Source organism: Pieris brassicae, chromosome 6, assembly GCF_905147105.1.
Source record: "Pieris brassicae chromosome 6, ilPieBrab1.1, whole genome shotgun sequence".
Lineage (NCBI taxonomy): Eukaryota > Metazoa > Arthropoda > Insecta > Lepidoptera > Pieridae > Pieris > Pieris brassicae.
In genome coordinates, this window is record NC_059670.1 from 17,690,814 (window position 1) to 17,710,845 (window position 20,032).

The 20,032-nt window shown below is 29.6% G+C and overlaps 1 protein-coding gene across 4 annotated transcripts in view; it reads left to right on the plus strand.

The window, feature by feature from the left end:
- The first annotated feature begins 812 nt into the window (after positions 1-812).
- The window catches only part of LOC123710859 (mucin-17-like), a 58,693-nt gene continuing 39,473 nt past the window's right edge, over positions 813-20,032 (plus strand). For all 4 annotated transcript variants that reach the window (XM_045663118.1, XM_045663119.1, XM_045663117.1 and 1 more), the window contains exons 1-3: positions 813-857; positions 1,080-1,156; positions 14,804-14,884. In XM_045663118.1, the coding sequence (XP_045519074.1) occupies positions 14,810-14,884 (75 nt within the window). In that variant the 5' untranslated portion in view covers positions 813-857; positions 1,080-1,156; positions 14,804-14,809. The remainder of the gene's footprint in view (positions 858-1,079; positions 1,157-14,803; positions 14,885-20,032) is intronic.

Sequence of the window (20,032 nt, forward strand, 5' to 3'; positions counted from 1 at the left end):
AATAATTTAATTTCATTATATTCCTAAACTATTTTAAGTTTATTCCAATAGCAGAAATACAAAACTTGATAATAAGAGTATTGATGAGCTTTAAGAAAGCAGGAGCAATGTAGGGTTAGTGGTTTCAACGAGTGACTCTCATCCCTATAGTCGTAGGTTCGATCCCCGGCTGTGCACCTATGAACTTTCTGTCTATGTATCCGTATTTATATTCGCTCGTAAGGAAACCGACATGCTATAGACCCAAAATGTAGAGGGTGTGTATAAGGCACAGGTTGATAACGTACAGGTTGATAACGTACTTGCCTATTAGAAATGATCACGGAACAGATACAGAAATCTGAGGCTACTAAAAGGTTGAAGCGTCATTGGAATGTATGTTCTTTTAGTAAAGTAGTACACGAAAAGTTACGAATTTATATATATTTCGAAAAACTTGCAATATCTCCTATGGACAAAGAATTCGCTACAACCGTTTAGTTCTAAATCCGGCTCCAATATTTTCTTTTGAAAATTATGTAATTACCACACAGTAAGTAGTTATGACACGAAATTTTGAACGGTCAAACCGTAGAAAATCATTGTATCTATAAACAAAGAGGTTTTAAGTAATCTAGATTTAACTGAAACTGAAAGCTTCGCAACCGGTTCCATGATGTATGTAAATGGAGCTGCCTGACATATCGTGAGCTGCGCAACGGCTATTTTAGAAGGGTTGTGTTTACGTGGTGGAGGTCGTGGTAAAGTGGTGTAAACGTGCGGCCAGGTGGGCAGAGAATGTCTCGAGAGCAAAAGTGACCACAGTCGTAAGCCGCGCACCGTAGTGTCATAGCGTGAACCTCAGCACGTACGCAAATGTACGCACAAGCCCGCCAATTTGAATTTGCGTTCGAAAACCGATTTATTTCACTTTGCAATAAGTGCACTCGCGCGGAAACCGTTGAAAATCTGTGACATTTGCCAGTGTCCAGATTGCATTGAGAACGTTGACATCGTTGATAACGAATTATGATTGGTTTTTGAACGCAATTTCGAAAATGAAACCTTTAAGCGGGCTTATGTGACGTGCTTTTTTATAGTGTTACAGTTTTATAGTGTGGATAATGATGGTGGATTCCACTTAATAAACTAAAATAACTGAAAGACATTTAATAAGGTGAGTTATTTTGTTAGGATTAGTAAATGCAGTATTGCACTGTTTATTTTCATAGAGTACTCTTGATGCTTAGCTAACAGTACTTTATTTAGTATGTTTCGCTTTCTAAATAGTCGACCATGAGTGTGGCTATAGTCACGACTAAACTAATTTTAATTCAAGATAATTGTAATGGTTTGCTTTCATTACACTAGTAAAAGGCTAATCTTGTTTTTAGCGAAAGGACAAGCAAGCACGCGCGAGAACAGAATTATGTTTTAATATTTTATAGTCTGTTATGTATTGCTACAAAAAATACTTTATGTGAACAATATGCAGTTCAAGATTTATGATTAACGTTTTAAATTTCTATTCGATTTTTTTAACAGGATAGTAAATTTGACTCTCTACTCTTTGAAGAGTAATCTGAAACCTTAGACCATTTAAAAATAATTCTTAAAACATCAAAAACGCCCTCCAAATGTCGATAAACATTAATTATTATTCTACAATAGCAGCTTAAAAAGCGTGGTGTGCCATTGTCACAGAAAATGCTGTAGACAAATGCTATTCTAGAACTGTTGCTTTTAACGAAATTGTATTTCTCAAACTAGTTGTTTGATTCTTGTCTATATTAAAACAACAATAATTTATCTAATTTATTATAAACTGCTACCTACTTACATCCCACTATTAAATTAATTAATCCTTATTAGGACACTACAATAAAGACAGGAAATATTTATAATTTTTACCGAATATAAATGTGCTTTTTAATGTAAAGTGACCTTGAGATTAAGACAATTATACAATATATTGTTTGTATTATTTTTGTGGTTTAGGACACAATGGTAAAATTGTATATATGTTGCAGTAAAGTAGTTAAATCAGAGAGTTAGTTGCATCTCTAGTCAGTTAATTAAAGATCAATATTCAATCAAGTGGCTAAAGTTCCGTCAGACAAGTGAGTGAACGAAACGTTTAACGAGTTTCCTGCGACATATAAAATAAAATACTGTGCTTTAAGTGCACGTATATGATGTCAATTACGTTACTATAAAAAAGTAATATTCAAAATCTTAATTTTAACTTAAAACTTAACCTTTTATGAAATTAAATCTTTAGTAAAGAATTATTCTTTGCTTAGAATTTATAATAGGATTTTTTATTTCTTTTAGCTGTTCATATAATGATATCAACTGTATTAAATTAAAGAGAACAATTCACCTCCGCATGACCATTTTAAAATTTTGTCACTTGGAATGAATTATTCTATTAAAGGCAAAGTATTTATATTCATATACTTGAATCGACGCCTAAATATTGTATTAAAAGTAAAATTAAAATGATCATAGAAAGTGTATGCGCGATCAATAATATTACGATAAAGACTCAAAAGAAAGAGTATTCTGTATTCCTAACATCACCATTGAAATAGAGTTTCTATAAATCCTAAAGTATAGACGCTCTATCAAATTTAAAAAAAAGGCTTATGTTAAAACAGTACAAAACTTATTTTAAAGAGTAAAGCAATATATTTAAAAAAAACCAACAGTTTCTAATGACATTTTTATTCTAAACATACAATTCTACTTCTTGATCTCTTCTTCAAAATTTCTGTCAGCGGTAATAGTCCTTATTCCTGATGACGAACGCATTGTCGCGTTCATTACTATGTGTTCCCGTATTCAAACGGTTGAAGTTGTGCATTTTTGCTTTTATATCTGTTTAATTATTTCTCATTCAAACCTATGAAAGCCATTACAGAATCATCAAACATTCAAGGTCTTTTCTCATTATTAATGTTAGGAAGTTGATTTTGTAAGGGGCAGCTGGCTTTGCCTATTACCCTGATGGCTAAATAAGTGGAGCTCAAAGACAAAATATTGCGTGGTTTACTTAAATTTCATATAGAGTATAGAGCAGGTATATCACACAATAAACGAAATTAAACATTATTTTCTATAGCTTTAACATGCGTACAATATATTTGGTCAATACGTTTTCTTGTCAAACAAAAAAATAATACATATTATTATTTTATTACAAATAATGATAATTTTTTAATAGCAGTAGCTTGATGTTTTAATACTAGATTCGATACTTACTAGCATCACTTTCCGCGATACGAAAAAAAATACCAATACTTCCATTGATACACAATCAAAGAAACTTAGGCAATAAAATATTGGTAGAGTTTGGAAATAATTTTGTTTTCATATTGTTTGTATATTTTTTATTTAATAATTATGATAACATCGAAACTTATAAATTACACAATTTATATCTAATATTTAATCAATTATACCGCTCCAATTTTCTATAACTTCAAATTACTTTATTGTACCAAAAAGTTTCGCACTTGCTTTTCCCTATAATTTTTGTAGCATTATATACATTTCTTTTTTCTTAAAGTTTTGTCTTAAACCAAAATCTTACATTCCAAAGCTAAGTGTGCATGGAGATAATATGTGTTACGTGTTTCATGTAATTCAGTATGTGTTCAAGCAGGTGTAACGAGATGTCGCGTCTGTTCTTACTCACTGAAGCAAACAGCTAGCGAAATCGTTACTTTTCGTCAATTACGCGACAAAGAGAGTGAATGTGGTTTACGTTTGACATCATTTAGTTGTTATACTAATTAGAAATTCTTTGCTTATTAATCTGCCTGGAGAGCTTGTCCTCAGATAGCATCCATTCCATTGTTAATTATTTTGTAGTTAAGTAGGTGATCAGCCTTCTTTCATCGATTCTTGGATTTGAGATGTGCCGGTTTCCTCACGATGTTTTTTCTTCATCGTACGATTACCGTTTGGGAGATGCGCACATAGCACATATTCTATATTAATGTACAGCTGAGAATCGCACCAACGGCCTACGAGATGGTAGTCGCACGATAAACGAATAAAAGAGCACTGTTAGACTAGTCCAACTCTAGATTTAGATAAAAATAAAACTTATTTATTACACTATTGATAAAACATTTATTTAGTAGACTTTATAGAATTAATTCAGAGTCAAAATTACTTAACGAACCAAATTAAACCAAAGTACATAATTTTTTATCAATAGTTTTATAAGTTTATGTGCAAAATTCAGCATTCCATTAGTTAAATATGTAACATAAATGAATATTCTCATACAATAGAATAAAATAGGTTATATAGGTCGTATTAACTGAAATGACCCAGGCGTTTTAATGCCCTTGGGTAGAATGCCTGGCGAACCCTGAGGGCCCATCTTAAGGGTGTGTGAAGGGCTGAGGTGTTGGTAATGGGTAGGGTCTCGCTACCCCTCTGAATAGCAGAGGGATTTGAGTGTAGACCCAGCCCCACAGTCCCCGCGTCAAGCTCGATATCTTTGGCGCGGGCCTGCGCAAGAGCATTTTCTACTCATACAAAGAAAAAAAAAATGCGTTTAAATGCACTATTGACAAATCCTACATATATTGATATTAAAGTGAGTCTTCGATAAGTTCTAATCAAACTTAAAATATCAAAGTGTTTTTACCCTTCTATCTCATATTTTCCGTTTTACATCATGCGAGTATAAAAATGAACACCCCATTTTGATTACATCTTAAAATTGCTTTTATTTAACACGAGTCATCGAAAGTCTTGATACTATAACTACAGTTGTTATCGGACTATGTACCGCAGTTTAAAACGTATTCTACATATGACACAAATTCAAACAATAGAAACTTTTATCGTCCTTTTGTCAGCCACCGCAATCCATATCTGGAATACGTGATTCAATTTCTACAAACCACAAAAAGTTACGTAGTATTCTCATTGTTTACCATACAAAACTTAATAAAGAAATAAACAGAGGTAATAGGTTAAAGAAAGCACAACTCGACGCATTCACCTGTTAGGTATAACGTAAGGAGTCGTTTTTTTATCAATATGACATCTTTACTATGGCTAAATAAGGTTTGCTTAATTAAGGTTGTAATTTTATGAAAACCTATCAATATTGCTCTGAGATAAGCATCAACAAACAATATAACAAAATTTATTTAAACAGTGAGGTTTTCATATACGTAATAATGTTCAGGTTTAGTTGTAAGTTGTAGATTTTGTATGAAGATAAAATATGTTTCTTGCAGAAAAATCTTTGGCATAGACTTTGGCCATTCTGTGTTACATTGAGATTTTACACTTTTATCTACAACAAAAATTCTGAGAACTTATTTCTACGTTTTGAATTAAAGTAATAATGTGAAGCATTCTCACGTTAAAAGACGATACATAACTAAAAAGCAGTGAAAGGACGTCCTTTTAAAGATTTAGTTATACAACTTAAGTCATCAACCTTTGTGCAAGTTTGTTCGTAAAAAGTGTCGTATTTTTTTGCAAGTCGTATGAAGATCACACAGAACTATTTACCTAGTATTTGACTGTTTAAGACTTATTTTCAAATGAAATATCTACCAAATACTAATTAATACTTAGTAATTCTAATTGACGCGAAAATGAAACCCGATAGAATTCAAACTTAGGGTCTTAATTCGTTAAAAGTTAGACTAATCAAGAAATATTCGAACATGATTATATCTGAATGGACTTTGTAGACTATAAAAAAATAAACTGAAAAATGAATGTTCTTTAAAAATAACATCTTTATAGCAAGTTATCATTATTCACATTTAATGAAACACCGGTGTTTGGTAAGCTTATAATGTAAACACTTTGCGCGCGTTGATGTCTTTTCTTCGCAGCTATGATTTCATCAGAACTCCAGTTATTCAATTTATACGTGATGTCGTTACAAAATGGCTTTAAATTAGATAGACTAAGATTAGTCTTAAGGTATGTGTAATATGTTTAATTTATTAAACGTTTAGCGGTGGTATATTTATTCCTTTGGTAATGGCAAATAGTAAATACAAATTTAATCAGCAATCAATCGGTGCCTGATACACACCCTTTATTCAATCGAAGACATCCCGGTCCCACACGATGCTCCATTTGCAGTACCTAGTGTTAAATTGCGCAATTATAAAGAATATTCCATTTGATTCGAATGCGCGATCTCATGTTGGTAAGTCATGTTTCTAGGCTCTGCTTTAAAATAGTAGATGTATAATTTAATAATCAGTTCATACTGCATATAATTCGACATTTTTTGTATCGGTTGGTTAATAGTCGTAATTAAGATCTATTTAGTTAGATTTCCTTACTAAAAAACTTAGGTAATGAAAGCAAAATGATTTAGATACAAAAATCGACGATGTATTCTTACTTACCCATAAAAAGTCGCCAGTAAAATATATTAAGATCGACGAATTGTAAAGGTTTGAAGTGTCATTATTGAAAATAATAGTTTAAATGCATTGATAAATATTCGCCAATTTTAATTTATATCAAAATGTAGGTCAAGTTGACTGCATTTGCAACAGTTTAGAAAGTGGTTTGGTACCTGCTATGTGAAGTTTGACAACAACTCGCTTATATCTAGAGTGAAATATTAACCTAAAAAATTAAGATTTTAAATAATGCTTAAATTCAAAATTCGATTCTCAGCGAGTCTATAATAATTATAGGTTACTTTGTTCGTGTTAGAAATGTTAGAGACGTTTTATAACTTTTTATGGTCTTATGAATATCCAAACGACCTATCAGATATCCTATACAGTTTTTTTTGTTTATTTATTGTAAGTACATATGCATTACAATGAGGTGGATCCTTTAAGTATAAATATACCTGTGTCAGGGTTTTTGTTATTATACTTTAAACTTCTTAAGTATAAAATCTAATATAAAAACTAGCGGATATGAAATACTCCATTATTCATATAAAAAATGATTTAAAACAATTCCTACATTACTTTCCCAATTTTGTTACACGTATTAATCTTAAACTCATTAAATGCAAATTAAAAATGAAATATTATAATTAAAGGCTTAAAATTGTATAATATTTATACAATTACGTTTATGTTAAAACATGCATAATTGTATTACGTTGTATTACGGGCGAAAGTGTCAATGAGTGTTGCTTTAGAAAGTTCGGTGAATTCCATCGTATGAAAATTGAACAAGTTATACAAATTATTGATTATTAACATTTCAATTTATTTGGTTGTATTTTAATGATTTATATACATAATTAACCTTTTCGCAAATCTACTATTTTTTTTTTCATTCAGGTAACTTTATCATTTGAATATTTAACAATTTTATTTATTATAAATTAAAAAGTTTTATACTTTCAAATTTTATTTATACATTGTAACATAATAGTCACGTTTAAGTCTGTTCTAGACGTTTTTAAATGGTTGGTAGAATTTTTCTCAGTCGATGTGCTCTTCAGTCCTTCGATTTGACATAATGAGGCTTAACGCTGGTTATATTGGTTCACTGTTTAATTATAGAACACACAAAATTTTATTTTAATTCTAATTCACGTAAAGTCAGGATTTACTTTTATTTACAATTTATTTTAATTATTACTAACTAACTATTTTCCGTGGCTTTTTTAGATTTGACTAATTCTATCATAAACATGTGTGTATATTAATAATAAGTTCGTTATAAATAATATTAAAACTGGGACTGTGATCTAGTAAACGTTTTGAGTGCAAGCCCAAACACGCAACGATCGAAAGTGGAGTATAGCGTGATTAATGACTATAAGATAAATTGATGTGCAAACATACATAACTCTTGTAACATGTGTGATGTAAATAATTTAATCTATTAATATTATATTATTCTCGCTTACAAAAATTCTAAGCATATGTGGAAACATGAATTTTTTATGTGTTATTATATAAATAAGCAATCTATATTCATAATAATATTTTTGAATCACTAGTTCGTTACAGTGATCTGTTGCTTTACAGACGTGGGCACATTTTGACTAACATGACAACTTAAAAAAGTATGGTTTCCGGCCGTAACGTTTCATATTAGTTGACATTCAATTGTATTCTTCATCTGTAGAAGAAGAGCTTATATAATTTACAAACGGGGATTTCCAGTTTGATGAATATTCATAATAATATATATATATATCTAAGCGATGTTTAACTTTCAATATCAAATACCACAACTAACACAATCACTGCTAATTTCATAATGACATTCTAAACAACGCTGTTACGATAACTTCTTCATTACTGTTATGCCATATGTGAAAATACGACTGTTTTGCTAAATGTTGATCTGTTACTGACGTGAACCGTTTTTGTAAAACCTCCAATGTTATTTTTATTTTATATAAGTTTGCCAACGCTCGGCACTGGTACCTTGGTAAATAATACAAATTTTAACAGACATTTATAGATAAAGATAACAATCACGAAGAGACAAACAAAACCTCGATTGAATTACAAAAATGTAAAATTTATTTCTGTATGCGTGTGGTAGCTTAATAAGAATAAAATCTAGATTGTTAATCAGAATGCTCAATCTGGATATAGCTAGGTTTTATCCGAAACGCGTTCTTCTGAAATGTGATGACGAGTGCCTTGAGCATTTTATTATTATTACACATAATCTATACAAATATAAGTGATACATAAAAGTAAACACTAATTACAAATAAATTCAATCACTTTAAATTATACATCATAATATATAGAAATGAATACTGAACAACAAATAATTTAAAATCATTCGTGTTGCTCTTAAAACTTTATTTCTCGCAAAACTGAATTATTTTCATACTGTTTAACTTTATTATACAAAAATTAACGAAACGCACAAAAACTTATATAATAAAAATATTTGTATAGTATCAAAAGTTTATGTAACATTTAACTCGTTAGCATTTTATACATTTATGCCTAGTCATCAAATTAAAAGCTAATTATCTCATCTGACGGCGACATTAAGAGCTTTAACGAAGGCTGAATAGAAACGCCACGCACACATACAAACATTGTTCTAGATATAAACGTTATTTATTGATTACCAGTGAATGGTAAGAGGAAGTTGATAACACTTATAAGTTGTTTTTCATGTTGCAAACGTTAAAACTTGATTGGGATTTAAAGAATTTCATGTTTCTAGACAAAAAATATTCTTTTATTTGACAAATAACTCGCTTGACCGTTTATTGTAATAAAGCAATTATACAAGTATTTATTTTAAAAATAAAAACTTCGAACGTCGTTTGTCCAATAAAACAAGTAATAGTAACCTAAATAACTGTAGTATGAAAAAGCATTTGTTAAGCTTGCGTGAGCAAAATTATAATGCTCCGAGCAAAGAAATATTCACAAAACATATTTTCGGCAATTACTCATTTAATAATTATTATTAGTAACATACAAGTTTTAGCATTTTTCTATATTCTTCGACTTACTTTATGTGTTAGTGTTGTTGCTATTTCCGATTCGCGGAAATCATTGTTGTTGTCGCGATGTTGACATATTTTTAAAATAAAATTTAAAGCAAATAACAATAATACGAGTACTACAAAATGTTACCTCCATGTCTCAAGTTTTTTAATAAGCACTACTAAGATTTTTTTAGATAAAATATACAAACAAAAGGTTTAATGTAGCAATCAAACAAACAATTGTATCTAAAGCGCTATAATTCTTTGTATGTAAATGCTATATATTCTAATACAATGTAGATACAGGTAGATCTTTGTCAGACAATAAATAGCTTTACCAACCTTGGAATTGATTTCACACTCAGCTAATAGGTTTAAAAAGGATCTGCAAAGACCTTAATCTAGATTTTTCAATTAACAATGGAGACATGTTGTAAAAGTACACATATTTAAAATAAGTTCGTATTTGCTTCAAGGTTTGACAATTCATTTTGCAAAACACAGACTTAGCCGTGAATATTCTTTTAAATAAACAAGGCATGTTAAAGATACTACTTTTATAATTTTTTAGCTTTCAAATAACATTAATGTCTTCGATATTAAAATATATTTTTTATCCAATCTTAACAAACGTTGGTATCGTTGTTTGATGCCGATCTATGGGGTACGCACATTTCAGACTAAAGCTTTTCACTGAAATCACCGTTTCAGTGGAAAGCTTTTGTCTGTTAGGCACAATTTCTGGTATCCTATACAACCTTGTGTATCAGCCTTGTAACCTAGATGTATCAGCTTAATTGACTTATCCTAAGATAAGGTCATGCAAACTGATCGTTTAAGATAAGATTGACGCCAACGGATATTTACAATCTGAAAAGTAAAGGATGCTTTTCATCAAAATGCAATTTAAACTTTAGTTGTTCTGTAGTTTTTATATCAGCGAGTAGTGTTTTTCGTTTAGGTATGTTCTGTGTTTAAAATTAAGTATTTTGACTTATCGAACTATTATTTTGACAATAAATGGTATTATCTAATTTAACTTCCATGTGTAATACAGAAAATTGTTCTTTTTTTAAATCAAGCCATCTTGTTCAGTACATATTTTGCTAAAAACTTTTATGCCAGCCGATAAAGTTTTAGCTTTGAAAAATCACTTCGTCCTCCTTGATATGCCTTACCTTTACCTAAATTGTGGGAGTCTTCAGTCATAATGATAAGATGCAATCTGCGTAATAGAAAAACATATAATCATTATATCGTGATCTCGTCGCATGCTGACGATGTGCGTTTTGGCCAAGGTGCGTGACCCGTCGCTTATTAGACATCAACTCTAGGCATTCATAATTAAATAATAATACTTGCTATTATTATTATTATCACATACCATTGTGACTTTATTTTTTTAGTATGGCATTGTTAACTCCTTATTGTTGTATGACTGAATAATAACAAAACAATGAACTAGAATAAGATATATTCAGTGATTAAAATTATTTAGAAAATGTGGTACACAGTTTTAAATGTTTGTTGTAACTTAGTCCAGCGGGTAGACCTTAAATGTATTCAAATTGCAATAAGTACCTTTAAGGCTTTAACATATAAAAATATTTAGTTAAATTTATTAACGTGAGTAATATTGAGGGACACATTGCATTGGCTTCCTGGCCATAATGTGAAACTATATGCGATTAAATTTATTTTAATAATTGATTTAGTACATGTAGTTAACAACACACATGTGTATAATTACTTTTGTCTAATTAAAAAATTAAATTTGACTAACTGGATTTTATGAAATGTCGACTCATTCAAAACATTATTCAACCAAAACAAGTAAATAATGTTTCTTGGGAGTGAAGGTAAAAGGTATAATGAAGTATTTGTTACTGCTAATATTTAAAATTATATAATGGCTTAAACAATTGAATGAATCTCTGTGGGAAATTTCTCATTCATACTTGTATTGTTTCAAGTTTAAGATACAAGTGCACTATCGCCTAAGGATTTAATGTGTTATGAAAGTAGCCATCTTAGAAATGTATAGTTGAATGTTATTTATTTTCATTGGTGCATAATATTTCCCTTTCTAAACGGACTTGGTTATGTTTTATGTTTAAAGCGTTGAAGCTCATAGAAATGTTCTAAAGTTTTAGGTTTGAAATTCGAAATTATCAAGGTTGATGAATATATATCAACCTTGATAATTTCGTATTGCACACAAATATTATTAAAAAAATTAGCTTATAATATATGGAAATGAAAATTAGGTTTTAAAGCATACTTTATATTTAATAACCAAGCCACGAAAAAGCGACAATGAAATTTGTTAACAGATTTTGAAAATGTAAACAATTGACTGTATTACAAAATTCATAACCGGTAAATATTGGGACATATATCCTAGAAATTGGATGGGCAAATTTACCAATCGTGTTGCGCAGTTAACAATCAGAACGAAGCACATCACCTAGATGGCAAGGTGGATTGCACATTGCACTCACGCACGCCAAACTGCACTTTTTTTATACATAAGGATGTGTATACAGCGGACACTGGTAATACAATATGTCATTTGTTTACTTAAATATTGTAAGAAAAAATAATTAGTCTTTTAAAATGGTAGAAGACGAAACTAGACGCAAAGTATGACCGTATAAAAACATGTTGACTTGCCGAATTCCTTGCGATATCTAATTTTAAGTGTTAACATAACACAAAAAAACCATAAGCTAGAACTTAAATTAATAAATGAGAAAGAGTCACACGTAATCACTACATTGCTCTTCATATAAACATAAGTTTTGCATGTTTAGTTTTTAAATTAAAAGTTGATTCTTTTTAAACCATTCGTTAATTATATAAATTCGTTTACACGTTTAGCGCTTTCACAACTTTCATTCTCAACGCTATAATTAGTACCGTTTACATGTGTCAAATGTTGTATAATATCCATATCAAGTTCAAACGATTCTATAAATATTTAATGAATATTTATTACACGATATTCATTTCTTTAATAAATTCACGGCCATGATCATAATAATTAATCTATCGATTTTATATTATGATAATTTGATATGGTTTATTTCCAAATAAACATAAATAAAACTGAGCCTGACCAAAAATACAGTTTTGTTTTGAATTTTTTTTATTTTATAAACAGGGACCCGGCTTCCTAGCCTATCAGACACACAATCAGGCAGATATGTAACTGTAGCTCAGTAGCAGGGGAGTGTCGAAGGGACAATAATATAAATACAGAAATACAGTTAAGCAAGTGTGTAATTAACTTTTTAAGCAAAGGTTATTCGTTAAGCAAGGAAAATTACAAAAATTTCTATGTGTACGTGTATCTATACTAATATTAAAAAGAGAAAACATTTGTGTTTCTGTATGTATGTTTGTAACGTTTTCACACAAAAACTACTCAACCGATTTCAAAAATTAATTCACTTTTAGAATGCTGCATCTTCATTGACTGACATAGGCGATATTACATTTTGTAATAATGTAGTTCAAGGTGCAGTATTATAGAACATATCAATGTCTATAAAAAGAACCCAAGGGAAATTGCATGTTGGTCTATACCGAGTCGGAACTCCAAAACATGAAATTATTTTACTGCCACAAAAAAAAACTACGTCAATTTTTTTGTATAGAGATTTTGTATATATCTTTAATATTTATATTAGATTTATCTTTGTCGTAAATTAAAATCTGTATATTGATTAGATTATTAGATTATGTATGTAAGTGTGTTACATACATAATCTAAAAGAAGTAATTAATAACTGTGAAAAATAAGTAAATACAAACTTTAATGATATCAAAAATATATCTATAGTCCGACTAGAGTATACTTTACACACTTTGCACTACCACGAGATCCGTATCTATGCGAGTGAAATCGCGGGACATTGCTAGTATATAATAAACTTGTAATAGAGCCAGTCTTTCTAAAGGACAAACACCTCAAATTTCTTCAGTCAAGTGAAAATTATGCTCTAAATTGTATATTGTAATTTGGTTCAGTACCGTACAAAGTAACTTTTGTAATAACTTTCACAGATCACTGATTTATGCCAATGCGCAAGAATCGTTGATGGAAAACTATTTTAGAATTTATTGCAGAAGCAATTATAGAATAGCTTATAATGACTACTTCGTCTGCGTAGTCGAGGATTTAACACCGTCTATGTTTTTATTATATCAGCTATCTTGAAAAACATAGAAAAAATCAAACAAACTCGTGAAACCGCGGTAAAACTCTCTTTCAAAATTGTAATTTTGCTAATTGTTATGTTATATACTTATTACCGATTATGTAAAAATTAGAACCACTACTTGGTTGGGATCCTAAAGGCTCTATGTGAAAATGGCTTCAACAACCTTGCCTTTGTTTCACATAATTGGTAGTACTTATAAAGTATTTATTGACCCCGGATAAAAATACTTCACTTGTAAACTTGCGTAGGAAACACTTTCTTCTCTTATATCAAAAATAATATACCTCATATTCTAAATTGCAGTAACTATATTATCGTGTTAACGATAAACATTAATTAGTATGAGTAGTGTATAGCGAGTAATGACTGTGCGTGTGCACTTTCCCTGGCCATTGACCATTGCAAATTGGTATTATTATTGTCATAAGTTAATTTGCATGCCTTTATCTTCATATGAATAATTAGACAGTTTTATTATCTCAATGACTATTGTTTGTAATATTTATTGTATGGTTCTTTGTATAACTGTAGATTTTAAATTTAATACGTTAATATATTTGATACGTTTAAATGTAAGTTTTACCTTATATAACAACGGAGATCTGGTTACGCCTTCATTTATACAAAAAAATAAAAAAAAAATAGTAGATGAACTGTTTTTATTTGAATAAATTTTTGTTCACAAACATTAATTTCACTGCCTATAAAATATCTTAATTTAAAATTTCAAAGATATCTATAATTTTACATTTTAACCTCTTAAATTAGATTGTTTTCTAATTATCAACTAAGTATTTACGGATGTACCAATTATATTAAATTTTTATCTAACAGTTAATTTGTGAGTCATATCTTGAATTAATAAAAAAATATGTAATCTTTAAATTATCGTGAAAGCTCAAGGTTGTGATATTCAGAACGGAACTTCCATTAAAGGGTTCCATATTTTCAGACCATACTTACAAATAATAAATTCGTGTAAAGGTGAGTCTCTAAGGAGAACGGTTTATCATATAATATTTTTTTTACGGATACAGAGATACAAATCTGTCAGCCCATGCTTGAACTTCCATAAGAATCTCGCACCAAACCACTAGGCTAAAACTGTTAATTATGTATATATCCCTGTGTAAAGAGTTTTTTTTTGCAGTAAACGATGCGGGCCGGCGTGTGGTGCGGCGTTGCGGTAACGCTGCTTTTCGTAGCTTCCGATGCCATCAGGACCGTTCAGGTATATAAAATAAGATTAATCTTACAGTACAAAACGTAATATTTTAAGCTTTACTCCTACAACTCGGCATGTGTTATAATTTATATTTGAAAGTCCTCAGGGCCACGGTTATAGAAATTACTTAATACAAAATTTATTGATTTTGATCGTAATAATTTTACTATTGTTATGCCTATTTGTTAAGTTATAAAATCGTGATTGAAATTAATAGTAAGATCAGATTGTCACATAACCTTGGTAGTTAAACGGTTGTTAAATGTGTCCGTTAAGACTTTATAAGCTACTGAAAGCGTAAAAGATAAACTGTATTTCATAACACCAGCCATAAGGTATAAAAACATACCATTTTTGGGCCTTAATAATTAATAATTTTGAAATATGTAAAAAAATATTGTTGCAATTTTGGACTTTGCTACCAGTATATTACACGTACCAGTATGCTACGAGCACGATTCTGTCATCAACTGTTTATCTTGCTAGTTTAAACCAAAATTTAAAAAAAATAAATTACCTATTAAATCATAGAATCTTTGTAAGAATGCGCACCGACTCTTGAAAGCGAGCCTCCTGGCGGTGTGAGTGTCCATGGGAGGCGGTATCACTTCGTGTGAGCCTCCTGACCGTTGGCCCACTGTTATGTAAAAAAAGGCAATGTATGTCAAACAGGTTTAAACATGTTTACCGTTCTTAAAATTTTCAGAATTATGTAATTTTATAAATATATGCACTTACTGAAGTAAAATTCATTTATAGCTTACGTCATCCATATTGTTGTGATATTCATCGTATTCACAAGGTACCTATATTTTAGTATTAGTTAATTGTATGGCTTATTAACCAAAGTAATAATACATAGTGCTAAATCACTAAAATCATATTTTAGAAATTATCGTGAAATAAGCCCCGTAGGTTAGGTATTACGATAAATAACAAATTGCACATCATAATGGCACTTTGCTTTTCACGTCTTGAGGTTTATAATAATGATAGTGTGTATTGTATAATGATATATAATGGCGTATATTTTAAAGATTACAACTGGCTTTATTAATGTTTAAAGTGTGCAAAGACGGAATATTCAGAGTCGACTCCCGTATGTCAAAAATGTGCTGGAGACACACTTGCAGGAGGAGACTAGATTTATTAATTATTTATTTCATTATTTTAATCTTGATATTATTTATAATCTACCTAATTTTGTAGAATTATGTTAGCTATCTAAATAGGTAACTTAAACTTTAAAATTAAATAATATCATTTACACATAGTTTAGTCTTTGAATATTTTGCTTTTGTCGAAGAAGTCGTTTTAATCTTGCTTTTGTTTTATGGAACTAGATTTTATTTGTTTGAAATTGAACCTAGGGTTAGTCATTAAGCACTGCCTGAGCCACATTAGCGGAGTTGTATGATATTAATGTTTTATTGTATCACTAAGAAATATAATTTCCAATCAATGTCATTCAAATAAATGATTGAAAATGATAAATATAGAAATAACTTAAAATCAACTTTATAAACTAACACATTGAATCATTATATAAAAGACAAATAAGAAATGAGGTTTTATTTGGAAAACGTACGCTTTCGTTCACCTATAGAAATAATTTTAAATAAGCCAAGAGTAATCTTGCAAGCCATTTTCTTAGAAAGTTCCATTTATACCATTCCATTAATTTTATATGACTGTGTTATTTTCTTGACTTGCGTTATGTACCTTGTCAAGTACATAAGACCATGGTCATATAAAACGTATATAACCTTTATAACCTACTTTTGGCTCTCAGTAATACTCAATCAATTTGCTTTTATACCTAGAGTTATAAATTGACACTAGTATAAGGTATGAGAGAAAAAATACATAAAATAATTTGTTTAACTTTTAACACATACTACTACACTATGAGCTCTTTCTACTATCAGTTTGTCGGCTAATCTCCAAAACTGCAAATTTGTTCATGTACGTATTTGATTCTGTCACCATATTTGTCAATTAACGATAGAAAAATAATCATTTAAAGCCCTATATTATTAACACATTTTACTCATACAGCTGTATAATTATCATATATCTAAAATCATGAGTGGTGATGGGTGCTAAGATATTTCAGAAAATGATATAACAATTGTAATGAGTTCAATGAGTATATATCTTACGTACTTCCTTCATTGGCTTCTGTTGTTTCGTTGTTATTAACTCTGTCTAAACTTTTCAACGCATTCAATTCCTTATAAAAATACTTAATTAATAAAACAGACTGTGACGTCCATTGTCTCAGCCCTATTGTATTGTCAAATCGAACTTCCGTTTCAACAAAGCCTCTAACTTCAACCTTCAACGGGAACCTTATTTATCATTAAGTATTTTTTTGGTTATAACAATTTCCTAATAAAATATTGGTTTATAATTAAGGATTTAGATTTAGTTATTGTAAGAAATAAAGATTTGTAGAAAGTGCGACTTGTGCCTAATAGCTTATGTAACCTGGTTTTTTTTGTAAAGTATGGTAACGAAGTGTAAATAAATGTGTCAAACATTTAATTATAAAACATATAAACTTTTCATGTTTGGCTACGTTCTGTAACTATTTATACCAGTATCCCCCCCAACTTAGGAAGGCAAATTATAAAGGGAGGCTATTCGATGAATTATTTGGAATTTAAAAAAATTATGTCACTGCCTGTGTTTCGTTAACAATTTTCTAGTAATTTCTTATTAAAACCTGTCATATAAGATTTTTATGTGAACAATTCAACTTTTTATTAATTAATAATTATGTAGTATGTTATATAGGAGTCATAAGAATTTTAGTAATGCATCTTAAAATTATTTTATATACATAAAATTAAGGTGTAATTTATACTTCATTTCCTTATTACAAGCAGTTTGAAGAGGACATTAAATTTCTACATTCAATCTCAAACGTGTCTCAGAAAGATCCTTTAATTTAGAAATACGTCTAGTCAGTAATATGTAATTTTGTTATGTAAATGTTATGTTATATAATCTGGTCTAGGTCTATTGGAACCAATTTCATCGCAGTCTCGCGGTTCTGCCCACGAATTGTCAATGCCAAAGTATAATTGGAATCTTCATAGTTTTTGTTTATTGCGTAAATTTGAATTGGGCTAATGGTTAGGTGAAAGAAATGAAACAAATTAAAGTAAGATTTTATTTAATCATTAATAATAATAATAATCGTTTATTTTCCAAGATAGTGGTACAATGGTTAGATCGATCAATTACCCGCACAATCAGCCATTTATAAATAGGCATGCAAATGTCATATATTTTTTAGAATGTCTTATTAATAACATACAATATGGAATAGCATATAATAAGAATATGGTTTTTAATTATTATATATTTATTTAAGAGTTTTATTATTTTTTAATGAATTAAGAATTAGAAATATATTTTTAGGTTGAACGGGTATTTTCACCGCCTGTTGCCTAATAACTTATGTAAGCTCCTTAATTTTTGTTTTTTTGTTTGTATAATTATGTATATTATGGTAACAAAGTAAATATATTTTTTTTGTGGTAAGCTTAGTCTTCCAGTGTAATTTAAGTAATTAGAAGAAATCATTTCCTGGGGTCAACTGGTTGCGCTTACAGCTCTATTACATTAAATGACATGATAAATTTCCCTCAGCTTGAATCTTGATTAATAAACATTTATTTAACAAAATAAAAAAGTGTCTATATTTCGTATAAAAATTAATTTAATATTTGTTTTTATTTAAGTAAATGTTTTATGAGATGACAGTTTTCATTTTCTATTTTATCTTTTAATCAAAACAAAGTTTGTTTCTTTAAATAATGTGGTCAATAAATATATTTTTTTTAAATTCACGGAAAATCAAAGTATCTAACTGTGTGATGCAATAAAAATTACGTTCGATATTTATGTCATTCAACAACAATTTAACCGTAAACTGAGGTTAATTAATTACAGTTCTGTCAGTATTCGCCAGACTTTCACCTGCGGATACTTCATCCGGTCTCGTACTTAAATTGGCCCAGCAACTTTATTAATATAGATTATAGATTTAAATTATAGATTTAAATCCTCTTTATTGGTAGTTCAGAATGTGTATGTGCATATGAAGACAAACCAAAGAAAAACAATAGAAACAGAAAAACAGTCAAATAAAGAATAAAGTAAGCAACTATATACAAAAGTGACAGCGTTATTGTAGGATAAATAGATAATATAATACTTATACTTACGAGCAAAATTCTAATAATTGTGATATCCGTCCGTAGAAAACGTCCATCTGCTTTCGCACCCTCGGCTATGTATTTACATTTCAATACATAATCGCCAAATTAGAATTTGTAATTTATAATTTAAATATGACATAAAAGTATAAAGGATTCAACCTCAAACCTAATACTCTATTGTCTTTATTAAATAATAATAAAAAAAACTCAATTGCGCTGCAACCTTTTTAGATCTGGGCCTCAGATTTCATTCATTATTTTTATCTTGTAATCCTATATATCCTAGCTACCGTCAGTACCATCGATCGTAACCCCTTCACGGGTAAAGCCCTCCTCCAGGTTTTGCCAACTGGATCTGTCTCTGGCTTTCTTCCATTCGCTCACTGCTACCGCTTCTATGTCTTGTATCCATCTTGTTTTTGGGGCGCCCTCTTCACCTTCTTCCCCTTGGACCTTTCCAAACAGTTATGGTCAATGTCCACCTTTTATCTGTTTTGAATTGTCTTTATTAATAACGATAGAAGTGGTGCCAATATATTTCAGCAAACTGCAAACACCTGTTTATTTTTTTGATTGTTTCCGTATACCATTAAAACTACTTTCCCTGCCCTATATAATACATTTTGTATTCAATGCATTAGTATATATAATAGTTGGAAAATTTATAATTGTATTGTCGCAATAATATTCCTTTAAAACGTTAAATCGTGAATAAAATGGTCATTAAATACTATAATTGTTATTATAGTGTAACAAGAAACAACTGCAGTACGTAATTTAGCATTTGTAAATTTTAACGTAAGATTTTTTTTACAAATAAATGCATTTTTACTTAAAACACAGTCCTAATTATAATTTTATTAAACCCATGTAAATTTACTTAACTTATATGTAAATATAAATTTCTTATACAAATACCTAA